The sequence below is a fragment of the Bombus flavifrons genome, chromosome 4 (assembly GCF_040668555.2).
Source record: "Bombus flavifrons isolate JBK064 chromosome 4, iyBomFlav1_principal, whole genome shotgun sequence".
Taxonomy (NCBI): domain Eukaryota; kingdom Metazoa; phylum Arthropoda; class Insecta; order Hymenoptera; family Apidae; genus Bombus; species Bombus flavifrons.
The window spans coordinates 8,708,722-8,723,654 of NC_138445.1; the positions used below are offsets into that span (position 1 = coordinate 8,708,722).

Genomic DNA, 14,933 nt, shown 5'->3' on the forward strand with positions numbered 1-14,933 from the left:
TTGAGCATACGAGTACACTATATTATTATACATAGTTATATTCTAAACTATATGAATTAATTTTATTTATTTATAAATCATAATTAGCAAATGTGGAAAAGAAGATCGTTTGCTAAAAAATAGAAAAGAATACCATTTGTTTAAATATCAAACAAATATAGCATATTTTTTCATGTAAACAATTCCTAAAACCATGTTAGCAGTGCCTGATTGCTTAATCATATGACTAAAGATAAACAAAGTATATTATCAGATATTTTGTTATCATCCATTTTAAATGTTTACAATTGTTCTTAAATAATCTTAACAATTGTTCTTCTTTGAATATTTAAACATTAAATTTTATATAAAACTTTAAAATAAAAGTTATACTACTTACCAACTACATACTGAATAAAATCTATATCTATTGTTGTTATATTCCCTAATATTACTACAAAATTTGTTATACTTAAGTTAATGAAACTATATAAAGAAATATTCATTAAAAGAATGTGAAATTAAATTATATAAAAATGTTGAGATGATCATTTGATACTTCTAAATTATTGAGAAAAACATTAAGCAGTGACCGAAAAGTTTCTCAATTGACAAAGGGGATTCCTCTAACCAGTATGAAAATGGAACAAGAGTACATATGTCTACGTGAAGAATTCTTATCAGCTGCTGAAGGTCATGTTAATAAAATTGCATTAAATATACTTAAGGAATACTATAAGCAATCTGTAGATTCAAACCGCAAACTAAGTCAGATTAAAGATTTATCAACATTATTGGACATATTGGAAAAACGTGATGTTCTAAGCTATTATAATGTGGAACCACTTCTATATATATCAAATAATTTTTTAAATGATTTTCAAATACAAAGCAAATTAAAGAATTATCAAATTTATATTCAAAACACGCAATATCCTTTATCACGTAATATGTATCAGGAATCAAATAGTAAGTTAGTTTTAACATTTATAATCTGTTTTAGTCCAGTTTCTGCATTTTTGTCTAGGTATAATACACATTTAATTATTCTAAATAACTTTTGCAATACATAACAGAGAATAAAGATGAAGATAAATGTAAAATATCATATGTAACTGAAAACAGATTATCACAAATAAAAGTACTTGATGATGTGGAAAATCAATCAACATTACAGTACAAAGATCTTAGAAGCAGTCATCCTACACAGGAAGCTATGTTACAACAAATGAGTAAGAATAATTTATTTTTCTCAATACATATATTTTTATTTATCCATAAAATTAATGTGAAAAATATTTTTTAAGTATTATCACGCATAAGTGAAAGAATTGGTCGCTCTTGGAGAGATACCCTCAGATATTTACAAGTTCCTGAATACAAAATTGATATAATTCAACACAAACATCCTTTTTGCTTGAAAGAACAGAGTTACGAAGTAAGGCATAATTATAATATGGATTTATTTCACATAAAATTCTTTACATAAAAGTAACATAAATAATTTTTAGGCTTTGAAATTATATATGACTCAGTATAGTGACAATAATTGGAAAATAAATTTAATACATGCTCTAGAGAAAGCAAGACGCAGGGATCTGAAGGAAGTTGTTGAGAAACTAATATTAGAATCGAATAATTAATAATTTAAAGGAAATTGAAAATAAAAAAAGTAACATGCATAAAAAGTAATTTATGGTTTTGATATATTTGTAAGAAAAACTTGGACATAATGATTTTTCAAATAATTAAGAGAATATTATTAAATATTGCTATGCTATCTTAAAGTGAGATAGGTTGCTGTATTTTGGATCACCACTTACGAAAGGCAACCTAGTATGTAGGTTTTTTAAAAAATCTTGTTACAGCAGTCTTTGTTGTTCATATAAGTAACATTGAAGAAGATGCACATAGAAGAACTATTCAATCAAATGTTAGGATATTAACTGTAATTGATGTATGCTATATCTTCAAAAATACAGCAGCCCATATATTTTTTATAATCTATTTTTAAATTATACATTATACTGATATAAATTTTATATCAATAATATACATCTATCCCAATATACATATTTATTAGCTATTGATCAGAGATTTTACTAAGAAAATATTTAGTTATGATAAAAATGTAGATTTTAAACATTCTTCATTAAATTTTTCTTTTATTTATTTGGTTTAGTAATCTAAATTTTGCATAATATCCATATTAATAATATATGTGTAATGTTATTTGAGAAAATTTTAATGAATAGTGATAATAACATGATATTAATAGGATTTAAACAACATAGGCATTTTTTGTTTGACTCCCTACTTTAACTATAACATCTTTATGTATTTGATAGCCTATAGTAACTTTTGATGCAATTTTTAATCTTTCTCTTAATTTGCGTCTGTAAAGAGAAATGAAGTAATTAGATTTTGTACCAATAAATATTTTTACATATATATTATGGTATATGTTATACATATACAGTACAAATATATATTATTTACCCAATTTCTATAACGCTATCTTCATTATTGGCATTTGCAGTCCATACACCAATTTTATCTCCTTTTGGCCTTACGTTTACAACAGCGCCACAAATATCATCTGAATATCCATTAAACGCTTCACCAATCATACATAAAAGTGTTTCTAGCCAAAAGTGATCTAGATCTGTATTTCTTTGCTTTTTATCCAAATTTATAAGCCACCTTCCACCACATTTATTAGCATCATCTTCCCACATGGGTCTGATTCCTTGTTTGAACATACTATAGTCACAACCTTGTCTTAATTCTGATGCTGCCTTTATATGATTGTATAAACTGTTGTTAAAATATAAGTATTATTAATTTAAAAATATATATAAGAATAATAAATAATCAATTATTACTGGATTGTGATACCAAATTTACCTCCAAAAATCTTCAGCTGTATCAAAGCTTGTAATTTTTCTTTGACTTTCTTCCCATGATTTATTTCTGTCTGGTTCATAATACCAAAGAGTCCATGTATGTTGAAGTGGATGTTTAATTAAAACCTCCGGCGGGAATTCATCGAAGTTTACTACTTCTGGTTCCTTCCTCTCGACTTCCTGCAAATAATTACAAATCATAATTTCAAATTTAGCTAGTTTTCTAACTAATTTTACTTCCTAATACTTTTTGTATCGATTTCTTTTATTTTATATAATGTAAAATACTAAGGATTGAATTCCATATAGCGTACGAATAAAATTAATTAAAATAATATTAAAAATGATTTTAATATCAGTAATACAATATGTCTTTTTTAAGCTCGTTAGACAGACAGTTTTCACCATGCTTAGGAGTAGATGGGAGGGGTAAGAGTAAGAGGCAATGAAGTGACCACGCTGTCATTAAAAAAATATTTCAATTTTTTCCCCAGCGTATGAATCGTAAATACACTAAAAAGTATTATCGTGTTATTTTTACAATGCATGTAATATTGCAAAAATGTTGGGGAAAATACCTCAATTTCTTCTGTATTACTAGTAGCCATGTCACACAAACTACATGCACAATATGCTCGCTCGGTGAACTAACAGCAAGGGCATCTGTCGGCAAAATTTTTACACGAAATTTCCTTTCCCTAAGATAGAAACATGAAATTGCATCGGCGCATCGGAGGACTGCCGCGATAAAATTTAAATAAAGTGATTAGGTGAAGAATAAAACGATCATCAGTACTATTATATTACAATATTATAAAAAAAAAACAATCGAGAAACACGATTCTATATCTAATCTTTTTTTAACACTTTTCTCGTTTTGATGTTGAACCAATATTATTTCAGTATCGCGGGAATTTTTTTTAATGTAACGTATCATTTTATCCGATATAATGACATCGATTGCATTTGTTTCATTCTCTATTTTTTTCTTAATTAAGCAATTGTTTTTTTTTCCTTTTATGACATTTTAGATTTTCTTCTGTTAACAGATGTCCTAAAAGTATGTCAGAAATACATTTCAGTAAATCTATGATTGATTTATAACATTGCAATTTTTGTTATAAAGGCATTTTAAATAAAGTATTATATGTAAAGCAAATTATGTATATAATACACCTATAAAAAGCTATATTTAATTTTGTAATATGTACTATAGATATTTAAACAAAATTATACTAAAACAATATAAAAAATACGTACACAGTAGTTCGGAGTAAATTAATGTGAACAAAAGCAAAATTTTGTTCAATATATATTCAACACGTTATATATATGCAGAAAAAGCAGAAATAGATTATTTATTATACCATAATAATTATAATAAATAATGTTGGTTACTCTATTTATTTAACATAAAGAATTTGAAATAAGGGTTGGTATCCCTGAGATACACTTCAATATCCAGTGGCTTGACACAGGCGGTTGTCGTTATGTCGTACAATGTATTTACATTATAATTTAGGGAACGACATTTTTTTCTCAAGATTATCAACAGTTCTATCTTCAGTATGAAACGCTCGGTAATAATTTATTTTTCTACTTCTCGTAATTTTACAGCAATGATAATAATATTAATAATCTATATTTACTTCATAAATAGTATTTTTAAGTAAGGTTAGTTTGACAGCGGTTTTATAGAATATTTTCATGTATTTAACAAACCGGCCTAATGTTACAGTACCGATAATATTATAATACTAAATTTTTTATAACAACAAAATTTGTATACATCTTCCCATTTTTAATTCATAATTGTTCACTTTTCAGGTAACTGAAGAAAATGGAGAAGCAAAGAGATCTTTTGTTAAACAAGAATGTATCAATTTTGGATACGATGGTTCCTATCCTGCTTATACTTCATCATCTTCATCCCCTTCAACTGTCACACAACCTTTACCAGGACAACCACCATTACCTCCCATGCCTCCTCCTTCTAGTGGAGTTCCACCACCTCCACATGTATTTGGACCAGTGCCTTCTCAAGTTACACCTATACAGGCATGGACACATCCCCCTGCACCATGGCAATGGATAGCACCTCAAACATCTCCTTTACCCCCTCCACCCCCACGTGATATGACTGCAAATTCATTTCAAAGAGAAATGCCTCTCAGAGGTAATTACATGAGACGAGAAAGGTTTACACACAATAAAAGTAATATGTATGTTCAAAGAAATAATTTTCATCGTAAAAATAGAAGACTTCCACGTTTTGGACAAACTCAGGGTCAGTTTGATCAAGCAGCATATTTTGGTGCAACATTGAGTAATAACCTTGGTTTGGAATGGCAAAGAAATAATTACACTGCCTCTACAGGTGATACAATTATGAATCACATGCCTCTTCCTAATCATCCTTTGCCTCCTATACCACCAGGGATTTTGACAAATAGACACGGTGAAGAAACTTCAGATCAGGATGCTAAAGTTGTTCTGGTAAGATACAATAAGATTGATAACAAATGTATTTATTTTACTTAATTATTCATTATTTATTTTAGGAAGAAGTTGTTGTTAAAAAGAATAAACAAAGAAAACCTATGTCCCAAAGTTATCCTAGTCGACCATGGAATAGAGAAGATGCAGAAAGAGCTTTGAAAATTGAAAACGAATATAACAAAACAGTCAAAGCTCAGAGTTTAATAATCAAATTCCCAGACCCTGATTTAAATAAAGATATTGTGAGGGAATTTCATCCTGGTATACAGAATATTCATTTTCAAAGTCCCAGTGGTCCTAGATATTGTTTTATACAGATGGCAGAAAGTGTTGATATTGATGAAGCTATAAAGGAGTTGGAAAAAATACCCTTTGGAGTAGGTCATTTGAAAGTTGAAAGAAAATCCCTGAGGGATGAAGATAATCCCATGCCTGAAGAAATAGATCCATATACATTATATATAGGAAATTTACCAGAATCTGTTAATGTTAATGAAGTAAAAAGTAAGTTTCCAACAGCTGCTCGAGTAGATGTAGGGTATGCACAAAAAATGAGAAATACTCGGTAAGTTATTTATTTCATAAAATATGTAATAATCATATATATCTTTCTATAATATTGTATATATTTCGATTTGTTCTATAGGTATGCTTTTATAAGGTACAATAGTGTGGATGAATCCATATCTGCTTATAAACAAGCACATGATTTAATGTGGGATACCAGAAGTATTATTGTTAGATTTAGAAGGCAGCGTGGTAATACTTGTCTTCCTGGAGAACCTAAACCTAATGTTAAAAAGGTTAAAGAAGAACCAAATAGTAATTCACAAATAAAGAAAGAACAGAAAGCTAATCATACCGAAAAAAGTGAGGCAAAACTAGAAACTGATATAGGAAATAGAATACAAGATAATTCTAGTAAAATGCAAAATAAGACGTCATCTCAGGTCCAAGAACAAAATGCAAATTTGCAATCATCTTCTTCCTCTACACCAACTTCAATTGCATCAGCCAAATCAGCACAACAACAACAACCATGGGTAAATATACTCATATACATTCTGTATATCAAGGAAATGATGAGAAAAAATGAAATAATAATAAAAATAATACCAAAACTAGATAGGGCGGACTAAAAATTAACCTTTCTTTTAGACTAGTCAACCACCTCAAATACCTTCAGCATCTGAAGCTCCTCCACCTTGTTCAACAGAAAGAGAATCGGTTCCAGAAACGATAATGCTTACAGAAATTAAGGAAGAGCCAGCAGATTATGAAGAAATGGAATGTAATATTCACTCTGATGATGATATAGATGATGATGATGATGACGATGAAGAAGAAGAAGAAGAAGAGGAAGAAGAAGAAGATGATTCAGATGATAATGATGATGATAACGAAGACGACTATGAAGATGAGGAGGAAGATATAGATGAAAGTAGAAATTTATCGTTAAATAATAAACGAGAAATTGCAGAAGTTAACGAACCATCTGATGTATGTAAAACATATTTAATCACTATGTATATCATTTCGGATTAAGCATGTTTATAATAGTATTTTACGTTTATTGTAATTATAGTATATATTAAAAATATATAATAAATTTTTGAGCGTATATTAATTTCCATGTTTTTTGTTTCAGCATCTTGACCAAATGTTCAGTGAATTAGAGAACATGACTGGTGACATTGGTTTTTAATTCGTTAAACTGAACTCTCATACCGATTAATATTTGATTTAAAAAAGAGGTTGATGTCACACAGAATGTGTACATAATTCTAGTTCAGAAGTGAGATGAATGTAACGAGTGAGACTGCATTTATTTAAGTATAATGTTAGTAACTGAGTTATATTTAAATACTTTTGTACTGATATGTTTTTACCTTATAGATTTTTACGCTTACATTTGCTTAGAATATTCTTTATGTAAACAATTGTGAATATTATTAAAATTATTTTCTGTATTTTTAGTTAGATCTATTTTTTCTTGAAAACATTTTTTAACTCTCTAGGATTAGTTAGTATGAACCTTAACATTCTTTAAACTTTATTTTATGAGTACTAAAAACCCTTATAGTTTTAATTAATTTATATTTTTCTTTTCAAATAACTCGTACTAAAAACTAATATTTAGTACATAAACTGGAAATTCTTGTTTTCTTTAATAATTTGCATTGCGATTTCTATAATTGCAACTTATATTTCCAAATCAAAATTTTGATATATAACAAATAAATAACATATAAGGGGAGTGTTTTTTTTATGTAAAATAAACAGATTGCAATTTATATTACAGTAGAAGTGTTTTAATAAATTCAAATTAAGTGAAGCAAGTATAAAATACTTCGCGAGAGAATCATAATTTGAAAATTAAATGTATTTCCGGTACACACAAGTGCCACCTACTTCCTACCAGTCGACCGGTAAGAAAGCGCGGGTATCGTTACCGGTGTAGTTACTATTTTAATTGTTGATATTTATTACATTCATCAGTTGTGTGAATTAAAAGTCGAGCAAAATAGCAAAAATGTTTGAGGCACGTTTGGTACAGAGTGCGATTTTGAAGAAGGTGTTAGATGCAATAAAAGATCTTTTAACCGAAGCCACCTTTGAATGTTCTGACTCTGGTATTCAAGTACAAGCTATGGATAATGCTCATGTCTCCTTAGTTTCTCTTAATCTTAGAAGCGATGGCTTTGATAAATATAGATGCGATAGAAATTTATCAATGGGCATGAGTATTGCATGGTAAGATATTAATTTCAATGTAATATTTACAAAGGTTATGGCTTTTCTCTTTTTTCCATAATAAAGAGTAGATACTTCCAAACAAAAGAAGTACCTGTAATTCCTACCTTTTTATAAAGACAAAATGTTTTATGTTCGTATATATATAACAAAGTGGAATTACATCAATTTCAAATAGTAAATGGAAATTAATAAAATGGTTTTAGCATGTCCAAAATTCTACGATGTGCTGGTTCCGAAGATACAGTGACATTGCGAGCATTGGATAATCCAGAAAATATTACATTTATATTTGAATCACCAAATAAAGAAAAGCTTGCAGAATATGAAATGAAACTTATAAATATGGATCAGGAACATCTTGGTATTCCTGTAAGATTCCATATACATTAACATATATGAAATTTTTCTTTTAAAGAATAAAATTATAAAATTTATTAATTATCACAGGATACCTCATATTCGTGTGTCGTAAAAATGCCATCTCAAGAATTTTCACGTATCTGTAGAGATTTGAGTCAATTTGGAGAATCCATAACTTTTGCATGTTCTAAGGAAGGTATAAAGTTCAGTGCTTCTGGAGATTATGGACAAGGTATATCATTTTTTTACGTAATAAAACGAGATGGTAGGAAGGATTATACTAACTTATTTTTGTATGTTAATTACATAATACTTACATTAATTATATAAGCATTGCGTGTCTGTAACATCTTGTAGTTAACACTATTCAGAAGTTATATAGCAACTGGCTGAAATTAAATGACCTGAAAAGTATTTGTTTGCTTGACCTTCACTATTATGAAGAATAGACCATACATGTATTTATGTATATGTCTGCTTATATTTGTATATTTAAAGGACATAATCCTTCCTGTAGTAAAATTCATTAAAATACAAATGAATTATGAAAAATATATATTGCACAATGTAGAAATAAATCTATACAATGAATATTGTTATAAATTACAGTTGCACTCATGTAAATTATTTTTTTCAGCCACTGTTAAGTTAGCACAAACAGCAGATGCAGATAATGAAGAAGAAGCAGTAGTTGTCAATATGCAAGAACCAGTCAAACTAACATTTTCATGTCGTTACCTTAATTGTTTTATAAAGGCTGGGCCTTTATGTGCACAAGTACAACTATCAATGTCTAATGATGTGCCCCTAGTATGTGAATACAAAATTGGAGATATTGGACATATTAGATATTATTTGGCACCAAAAATTGATGATGATGAAGAAAATTAAATTTTTATACACTTTCAAACTTTTAAACATTTTTTTTAGTGTATAAGTCAATAACATCATAAATATAATGTATTATAGCATTGCTTTAATTTCATGTATTTTGATTTTCTTGTTCATGTATTTATCATATTATTAAAGATTAAGTATATTTCAAGATTTTACTAAAAACAGAATGATAGTATTGCTTAGATAAAAAAAAGATATATTTTGATATTCATTATTGAGGAACGATTAAGGATAATTAAAAATACTTTGAAGGTCATATATTTAAATTTTACATTTAAAAGTCATTTGGCTCGTCACAGTGTTAGCGTAACGTGGAATTGACACTTAGATTCATAATAGAGTGACACGATCATGATTAACATGGTAATGTGGTGTCATTCTTATAAGATTCATATTGTTACTGTTTGATAAACTGTGACAATATTTTGATAATATTGCGTTTTTTACATGTAAGAAGAACTCAATATATTTCCAAAACATTTGATAAATTTTGAATTATGTGTTACTTCTTATATCCTAGCCTAATTAAAGTTCAAATTTTTCACTTATTTTTAATTATCTTATTTCTTATACCTTTTGTGTATAAGCTAGTTTAATATAAAAATACATGATTAGTTTACGAGCTGAGGGAATAAGTGGGCTACCGTGGATGGAATAGCCTAGAAGTATACAGTTAAATCTTACATAATTTGGATCTCGTATAGTTACTAAATAATTATATATTAATCAATAGATGTTGATTTATACTATAAATTATTTCACACGCACATACTGCGAAGACTTGTATATCGTTAATCCTTATTCTTACGCATTTAAATGAAACTTTTAATCAAAATAAATATTTTTCACATCCTGTTCTATGTTCAAGAAATGAATTTAAGTAGCAACGAAACATGACACTTTGGCAATAGTAATCAGCCTCTTTGGTTTTAAAGCCCTGGTATTGCTTTTGTGTTTTTAACATAATAGTTTCGCACTTAAAATTAAAGCCATTATTTTTGTACATAATAAAATGATCAAGACGCATTCACGTTAGTAAATTACACTCACGTACAATTATTGAATTTAATGGAAAAAGAGAATACTGAAGTTATTCATTTAAATTGTAATAAAACTAATCAAGCTGTTAATATCTGCTCATTTTCAAAGAAGATGCCACGCGCATCGATAACATTTAATTATTTGGACCAATTTGACATGCTTATGCGAGATTATCCATGCATATACTGTTCTTTCAGTCTATAAATATAATTTTAAAAAGTATGAGATGTCACGTGACATTTACTCTATGAATGAAGTATCAACAAGTAAAAGAACATATACAATTGAAAAATTATTATTTTTAAGGGCTTAAGCATTCGTGTTGCCATTACTCCCATATAAGCTGGGATGTACATACTTGTCATGCAATGTCCTTAAATGCCTTAGTAAATTACTTTTTACGTTAAAGCCTTTTTGACAATAGGAACAAAGAAAAGGCTTTTCCCCTGTATGCGTTCTTTGGTGAATTACCATGGATGCATGGCTTGGAAATTCTTTTTTACAAATGTTGCACAATTTTTGATGACTTTGAAGCTTTCTTTGTTTAGGAGGCGCCGAGTTATTCATCACAGCTAACTGCTCTTCTGTATGTTCTGTCTGTATATGGCGTACCCATTCTTGAGGCGTTATGTACATGTCACCACAAAGATCACATTTTAAAGGTGGAAAATCCTTGCTGTCGTCATCCACTTCGCCCTGTAAAAATAATGCATATAATGATAATTTCATTCAACATCCAAGATATTAAGTGATATTTTGTTGTTCTTACCTTTCTCCTTCTTCTCCTACCTTCGGCTATATCAGCGTGTGTCAATTCAATGTGTCTTACCCAATCCGATGGCTGATGAAATGTTTGACTGCACATGTCGCATGTTAACGGGGTGTATTCTTCCTCCTCATCTGCGCTATGTACGATTTCCTATAATGATTTGTGTTATATAATTTTTTTTACTAAAGGAAACTTTTTACACACCTTTTATTCAAGAGAATGTTTTCAAAATACTACGCACCGGTTTTATATCGATCTCATGATCTATCGTTAATGAATCCGATGGATCATCCATAGCTTCTTCCCAAATTGGTTCATCTTTCACTAAAAGATCCAGGTTCAATTCGGTCTAAAACGTGGGATAAAATGAAAATATTTTATTCGATATGATAAATTCTATTAGATGATATCATCTTACGTTTTCACCATCTTCGCTTTTAGATTTGTTAGATTCCACATCGCTGTTAGTAATTCTTCTTTTTTTCCCATTGGTCTCCAGATTTTCGTTATTCTTACTCTGTTCGATATTCTTATTTTCCTCCAAAACTTTCGATTCTGGTTCGCTAATCTTCTCCTCGATTTTCTCAGTACTCTTTCTCTCTGAGGTAGGTTTCTGAACGTCATTTTGCATTGGCGTAGTCTGTTGCGCATTTTCGACAATTTTCTCTGTACTTGGTTGAACCAATTTGATTTTTTGAATTTGACCGGTTAAAGGTGGTTGCTCCCGTTTGTCTCGATCCACCTTCTGGCTATTCGATTGTACATTCTCTTTTTTACTTCCGCTATTGGATCTCCATAAACCGCGTACACGCAGTATATCACCTGCTTTTAATACACCTTCTAATTGATCATTTGTCACGGTAGCTTCACCGCTGTACATGTATTGAATCAGAATTTTTAATGTGCGATATCCAATTTCTGTTGGTAATACCTGCAGTATAATGTTACACTATTGACTTATCTCGTATGATTTATATATTAACAGATCAGTAATGGAATGAGGAAAGATATACGAACCACAATTATTGGAGCGTTCGTATTTGCACCGAAATGACATGTTTGAAAAATGTGACTGAGATACGACGAACAAGCGGCAAGGACAAATCGATGAGCCGCCACGTGCCGGCCACAGGACGTTGCTAACAAGACATCTGCGAAGGATTCTGAATGGAGTAACGTCGCGACAGAGCTGTGCAGATGCGCGCCATAACTGTGCCATTTAAGTTGATAATTCTCCGAAGGAACGATGGCCATGTTTTCTGTATCATTAACAAACAGAAAAAAAACATTCTGTTATAGATTTTGTTAGTGAACGATATCTATGTAGTAATACATATATTCCATTGTTGTATTTGTTAAGCCTGTTGCGTCGACCGCGTTTCGTTTATATTCGTATAATTCTTGTATCGTGCATTTCTACAAAAGGAATTTATAAAATAATACATAATAAAAGATTGATAGACATTTGAAAATACAAAAAGATAACGATCTGTTTCAACGGAGCTTAATAATTCTAATAATTTCGCAAAAGTACTATTAGATACTAAGAAAAATAGTATCTCGTTCCTTTAATATTTGCATACCGTTTCAATAGTAAACAAATAATCGTCATTTCATGATGACTATTATCGATTATCTGATTACTAATATTATATTTGAATATAATTATCGAAGACACTTCGTTTGCAAATTTCTTTTCTTTTTATCGAACTCGGATCGCGGCGTCGAATGTTTTCTAATACATACGTTTCCGTTACTAAAATCACAGAAAAAAACATCACGAGGAAAATTCCTTTGATTACTTATGATGCAGGTTGGCTCGATTTCAATACAATATTAAACAGATTCGAACGGAAAACGGAGCATGGATGATAATGAAATAATTACGCACTCTCTTCGGCACCCCACATTCACACCCTTATCTGAATCCTCGTTAACGTTCGTTCAACGATCGTGTGCACGTTGTACATAATGTCTTTAGAAAAAATAATCTTACGCGGGACAAAACGTCGTTGTCGCACTCGAAAATCAACGATCTTAGATCGTTTCCATAGCGAGGATCATTGATTGCTCAGCGCGTAAACGGTTGCATGATATTGCCGCTCGTCGCACGAACGTCGAACCACAAAGAACTAAAAATCTCGGCTGCGAAACGTTTTACAGCGCGTCGTTACGTTGTCAACGTGGTTACCTGACGACATCGCCCAGAACTTCGCAACGCGTCACTCGGCTTCACCTCTCTCCCGTTTTTCTTATTTTAATTGTAACACGATAATCCTCGAGATCTGCGGCACCACACAGTGTATCTCGCACGCGTCGTTGGTGTTTTGAAAGGCGCTTCGCGCGGATACGGGACACGGGGCAGATATGAGCATCGAACCGCCGCGTAGGGGCCTAAAAATCGATATTTCGGTCTTTGCTCCATCCTCTCCGGCGGTGCAGCCGTGCTCGCTTTCGCGGCTAGGTAGGGTGCCCCCTGTTCATCATCGATTTTCCCGGCTACCAATCGCACGCATCCATTTATCGCATCGATCGCCCGAGCTGATTTCAGCGTTTGCGTCCGTCCGTCCATCCGCCCGCTCCACGATTCAGACCCGTGCACCCCGCCGCACCCGACCCCTTTCCCCACACCCTGCTCCATATCCTATCCTCTGTTCAACCTCCCACCCTGAAACCACCTCGTCAGCTACTACCTTAAGCCGTATAGACGCGACTAAACGCGACCCTTCACGATCCTTTTCGTCAGCGACGCCGGATACCACGATATCACTTGGCTTGCTTCATCCACGACGCCCCAATGTTGACTCCATTGCCTGTTGATATCCCTCTATCCTTCACGTCACTTCTTGCCACTCGATCCTTTTATTATATTCGGTTAATGCTTAATGCTGCGTTGCAACTCAGAGTGCACCGATCACATTAAAAACGCAAGATCAAAAAAGTCTGTTGTCGCCCCTAGCGATGCGTTGTATATTGATTTTTTCAAATTTGCGTAATGATTTTACGACGCGGCGATAAAACTCTAGAGTTCGGGTGAGTGTAACGTGGAACTAGACGAGTGCAATTTTTGTTGTTGCTGAATTCGTTCAATGCAAAAACATATCTTCGTTTGTCGAGTTAGATGACCTTTTTTTCTACAAAAAATTTAAATTCAGATGGGGTTCTTGCTCGGATACGATAGTAAGAGACATATACGTTATTAAACGGAGCTTACCTATTGTACACTATGTTATTATATTGTTTAACGATCGATTTTTCTTAAAAACGTAGGTTGTTATTCAATACTATAGTAATGTAAATATTACCGAATAAAATGCGGCGATGTTCGCTCGAATCTCTTTGTAAATAGTTCATTAACCTGAAATGCTGGATCTATAGATCTATGAGGCAATATTCCGGGGTTAGTTTATACATATATGCAGTAAAATTTTTAGAATCGCTGCTGCTTTGTTGCTAAACATACCTGAAGATGGCGTTCACAGTAAGATTCTTCGATTTTCAAGATTCCGTTTGAAAGTGTGCATGTATATGTGACAACGTACTGCATTGCGTCGACGACCCATTTTGCAGTAGGAGCGATAAGTTACACACTTTCCTACCATTAAATAATCAATCCCATAGTTCGAACTACAGTTCTCTATGTGCATAATCAATTTACGTGTACATGGTTATTTCTTCGGTGTATTTCAATCACCATTAGAAACTTATACTATTAGAGTTAAAAA

The 14,933-nt window shown here is 31.4% G+C and overlaps 5 protein-coding genes across 12 annotated transcripts; 3 read left to right on the forward strand and 2 right to left on the reverse strand.

Annotated features, from left to right (window-relative positions):
- The first annotated feature begins 215 nt into the window (after nucleotides 1–215).
- On the forward strand, nucleotides 216–2,798 carry Fadd (fas-associated death domain protein). Its single transcript, XM_069112050.1, has 4 exons — nucleotides 216–948; nucleotides 1,056–1,211; nucleotides 1,287–1,417; nucleotides 1,491–2,798. The coding sequence occupies exons 1-4, from the start codon at nucleotides 615–617 to the stop codon at nucleotides 1,620–1,622; spliced, it is 753 nt and encodes a 250-aa protein (XP_068968151.1). The 5' UTR covers nucleotides 216–614; the 3' UTR covers nucleotides 1,623–2,798.
- eIF4E4 (eukaryotic translation initiation factor 4E4) lies at nucleotides 1,669–8,976 on the reverse strand. Of its 2 annotated transcripts, none has more exons than XM_069112054.1 (4): nucleotides 8,819–8,976; nucleotides 2,887–3,065; nucleotides 2,479–2,796; nucleotides 1,669–2,375 (listed from the first exon to the last, which is right to left on the reverse strand). In XM_069112054.1, exons 1-4 carry the CDS (start codon nucleotides 8,849–8,851, stop codon nucleotides 2,261–2,263), a joined length of 645 nt encoding a protein of 214 aa, XP_068968155.1. In that variant the 5' UTR covers nucleotides 8,852–8,976; the 3' UTR covers nucleotides 1,669–2,260. The 2 variants fall into 2 exon arrangements, with proteins under 2 accessions (XP_068968155.1, XP_068968156.1); XM_069112055.1 differs by lacking the exon at nucleotides 8,819–8,976 and adding an exon at nucleotides 3,464–3,619.
- Nucleotides 4,328–7,281, forward strand: Pof (RNA binding domain-containing protein painting of fourth). Its single transcript, XM_069112020.1, has 6 exons — nucleotides 4,328–4,465; nucleotides 4,713–5,381; nucleotides 5,447–5,949; nucleotides 6,031–6,427; nucleotides 6,543–6,884; nucleotides 7,033–7,281. Exons 1-6 carry the CDS (start codon nucleotides 4,454–4,456, stop codon nucleotides 7,087–7,089), a joined length of 1,980 nt encoding a protein of 659 aa, XP_068968121.1. The 5' UTR covers nucleotides 4,328–4,453; the 3' UTR covers nucleotides 7,090–7,281.
- Nucleotides 7,786–9,481, forward strand: PCNA (Proliferating cell nuclear antigen). Its single transcript, XM_069112049.1, has 4 exons — nucleotides 7,786–8,138; nucleotides 8,345–8,510; nucleotides 8,589–8,733; nucleotides 9,139–9,481. Exons 1-4 carry the CDS (start codon nucleotides 7,918–7,920, stop codon nucleotides 9,390–9,392), a joined length of 786 nt encoding a protein of 261 aa, XP_068968150.1. The 5' UTR covers nucleotides 7,786–7,917; the 3' UTR covers nucleotides 9,393–9,481.
- A 162-nt stretch (nucleotides 9,482–9,643) lies between these two features.
- Nucleotides 9,644–14,816, reverse strand: LOC138179349 (zinc finger and BTB domain-containing protein 14). 7 transcript variants are annotated; one of them, XM_069112026.1, is made up of 7 exons: nucleotides 14,672–14,816; nucleotides 14,514–14,588; nucleotides 12,226–12,467; nucleotides 11,627–12,139; nucleotides 11,450–11,557; nucleotides 11,209–11,358; nucleotides 9,644–11,135 (listed from the first exon to the last, which is right to left on the reverse strand). In XM_069112026.1, the coding sequence occupies exons 2-7, from the start codon at nucleotides 14,560–14,562 to the stop codon at nucleotides 10,749–10,751; spliced, it is 1,449 nt and encodes a 482-aa protein (XP_068968127.1). In that variant the 5' UTR covers nucleotides 14,563–14,588; nucleotides 14,672–14,816; the 3' UTR covers nucleotides 9,644–10,748. The 7 variants fall into 7 exon arrangements, with proteins under 7 accessions (XP_068968127.1, XP_068968131.1, XP_068968128.1 ...); XM_069112030.1 differs by lacking the exon at nucleotides 14,672–14,816 and adding an exon at nucleotides 13,902–14,342 and having other exon boundaries at nucleotides 14,423–14,560; XM_069112027.1 differs by lacking the exon at nucleotides 14,672–14,816 and having other exon boundaries at nucleotides 14,514–14,600.
- Nucleotides 14,817–14,933: the final 117 nt, after the last annotated feature.

Bases quoted from the DNA above. Each gene is read 5' to 3' on its own strand.
- Fadd (XM_069112050.1), top strand. From the start codon at position 615: ATGAAAATGGAACAAGAGTACATATGTCTACGTGAAGAATTCTTATCA. The intron at 1,212-1,286 runs GTAAGAATAATT...ATATTTTTTAAG, and splicing joins AGCTATGTTACAACAAATGA to TATTATCACGCATAAGTGAA. The intron at 1,418-1,490 runs GTAAGGCATAAT...AATAATTTTTAG, and splicing joins TGAAAGAACAGAGTTACGAA to GCTTTGAAATTATATATGAC.
- Pof (XM_069112020.1), top strand. The intron at 5,950-6,030 runs GTAAGTTATTTA...TTTGTTCTATAG, and splicing joins CAAAAAATGAGAAATACTCG to GTATGCTTTTATAAGGTACA. The intron at 6,428-6,542 runs GTAAATATACTC...CCTTTCTTTTAG, and splicing joins CACAACAACAACAACCATGG to ACTAGTCAACCACCTCAAAT.
- PCNA (XM_069112049.1), top strand. From the start codon at position 7,918: ATGTTTGAGGCACGTTTGGTACAGAGTGCGATTTTGAAGAAGGTGTTA. The intron at 8,139-8,344 runs GTAAGATATTAA...AAATGGTTTTAG, and splicing joins ATGGGCATGAGTATTGCATG to CATGTCCAAAATTCTACGAT. The intron at 8,734-9,138 runs GTATATCATTTT...TATTTTTTTCAG, and splicing joins TTCTGGAGATTATGGACAAG to CCACTGTTAAGTTAGCACAA.
- eIF4E4 (XM_069112054.1), bottom strand. From the start codon at position 8,851: ATGTTACAGACACGCAATGCTTATATAATTAAT. The intron at 2,797-2,886 runs GTAAATTTGGTA...TTTTAACAACAG, and splicing joins ACAGCTGAAGATTTTTGGAG to TTTATACAATCATATAAAGG. The intron at 2,376-2,478 runs GTAAATAATATA...TTCTCTTTACAG, and splicing joins GATAGCGTTATAGAAATTGG to ACGCAAATTAAGAGAAAGAT.
- LOC138179349 (XM_069112026.1), bottom strand. From the start codon at position 14,562: ATGAACTATTTACAAAGAGATTCGAGCGAACATCGCCGCATTTTATTC. The intron at 12,140-12,225 runs GTTCGTATATCT...ATTATACTGCAG, and splicing joins CGAACGCTCCAATAATTGTG to GTATTACCAACAGAAATTGG. The intron at 11,359-11,449 runs GTGCGTAGTATT...AAATCATTATAG, and splicing joins ATGAGATCGATATAAAACCG to GAAATCGTACATAGCGCAGA.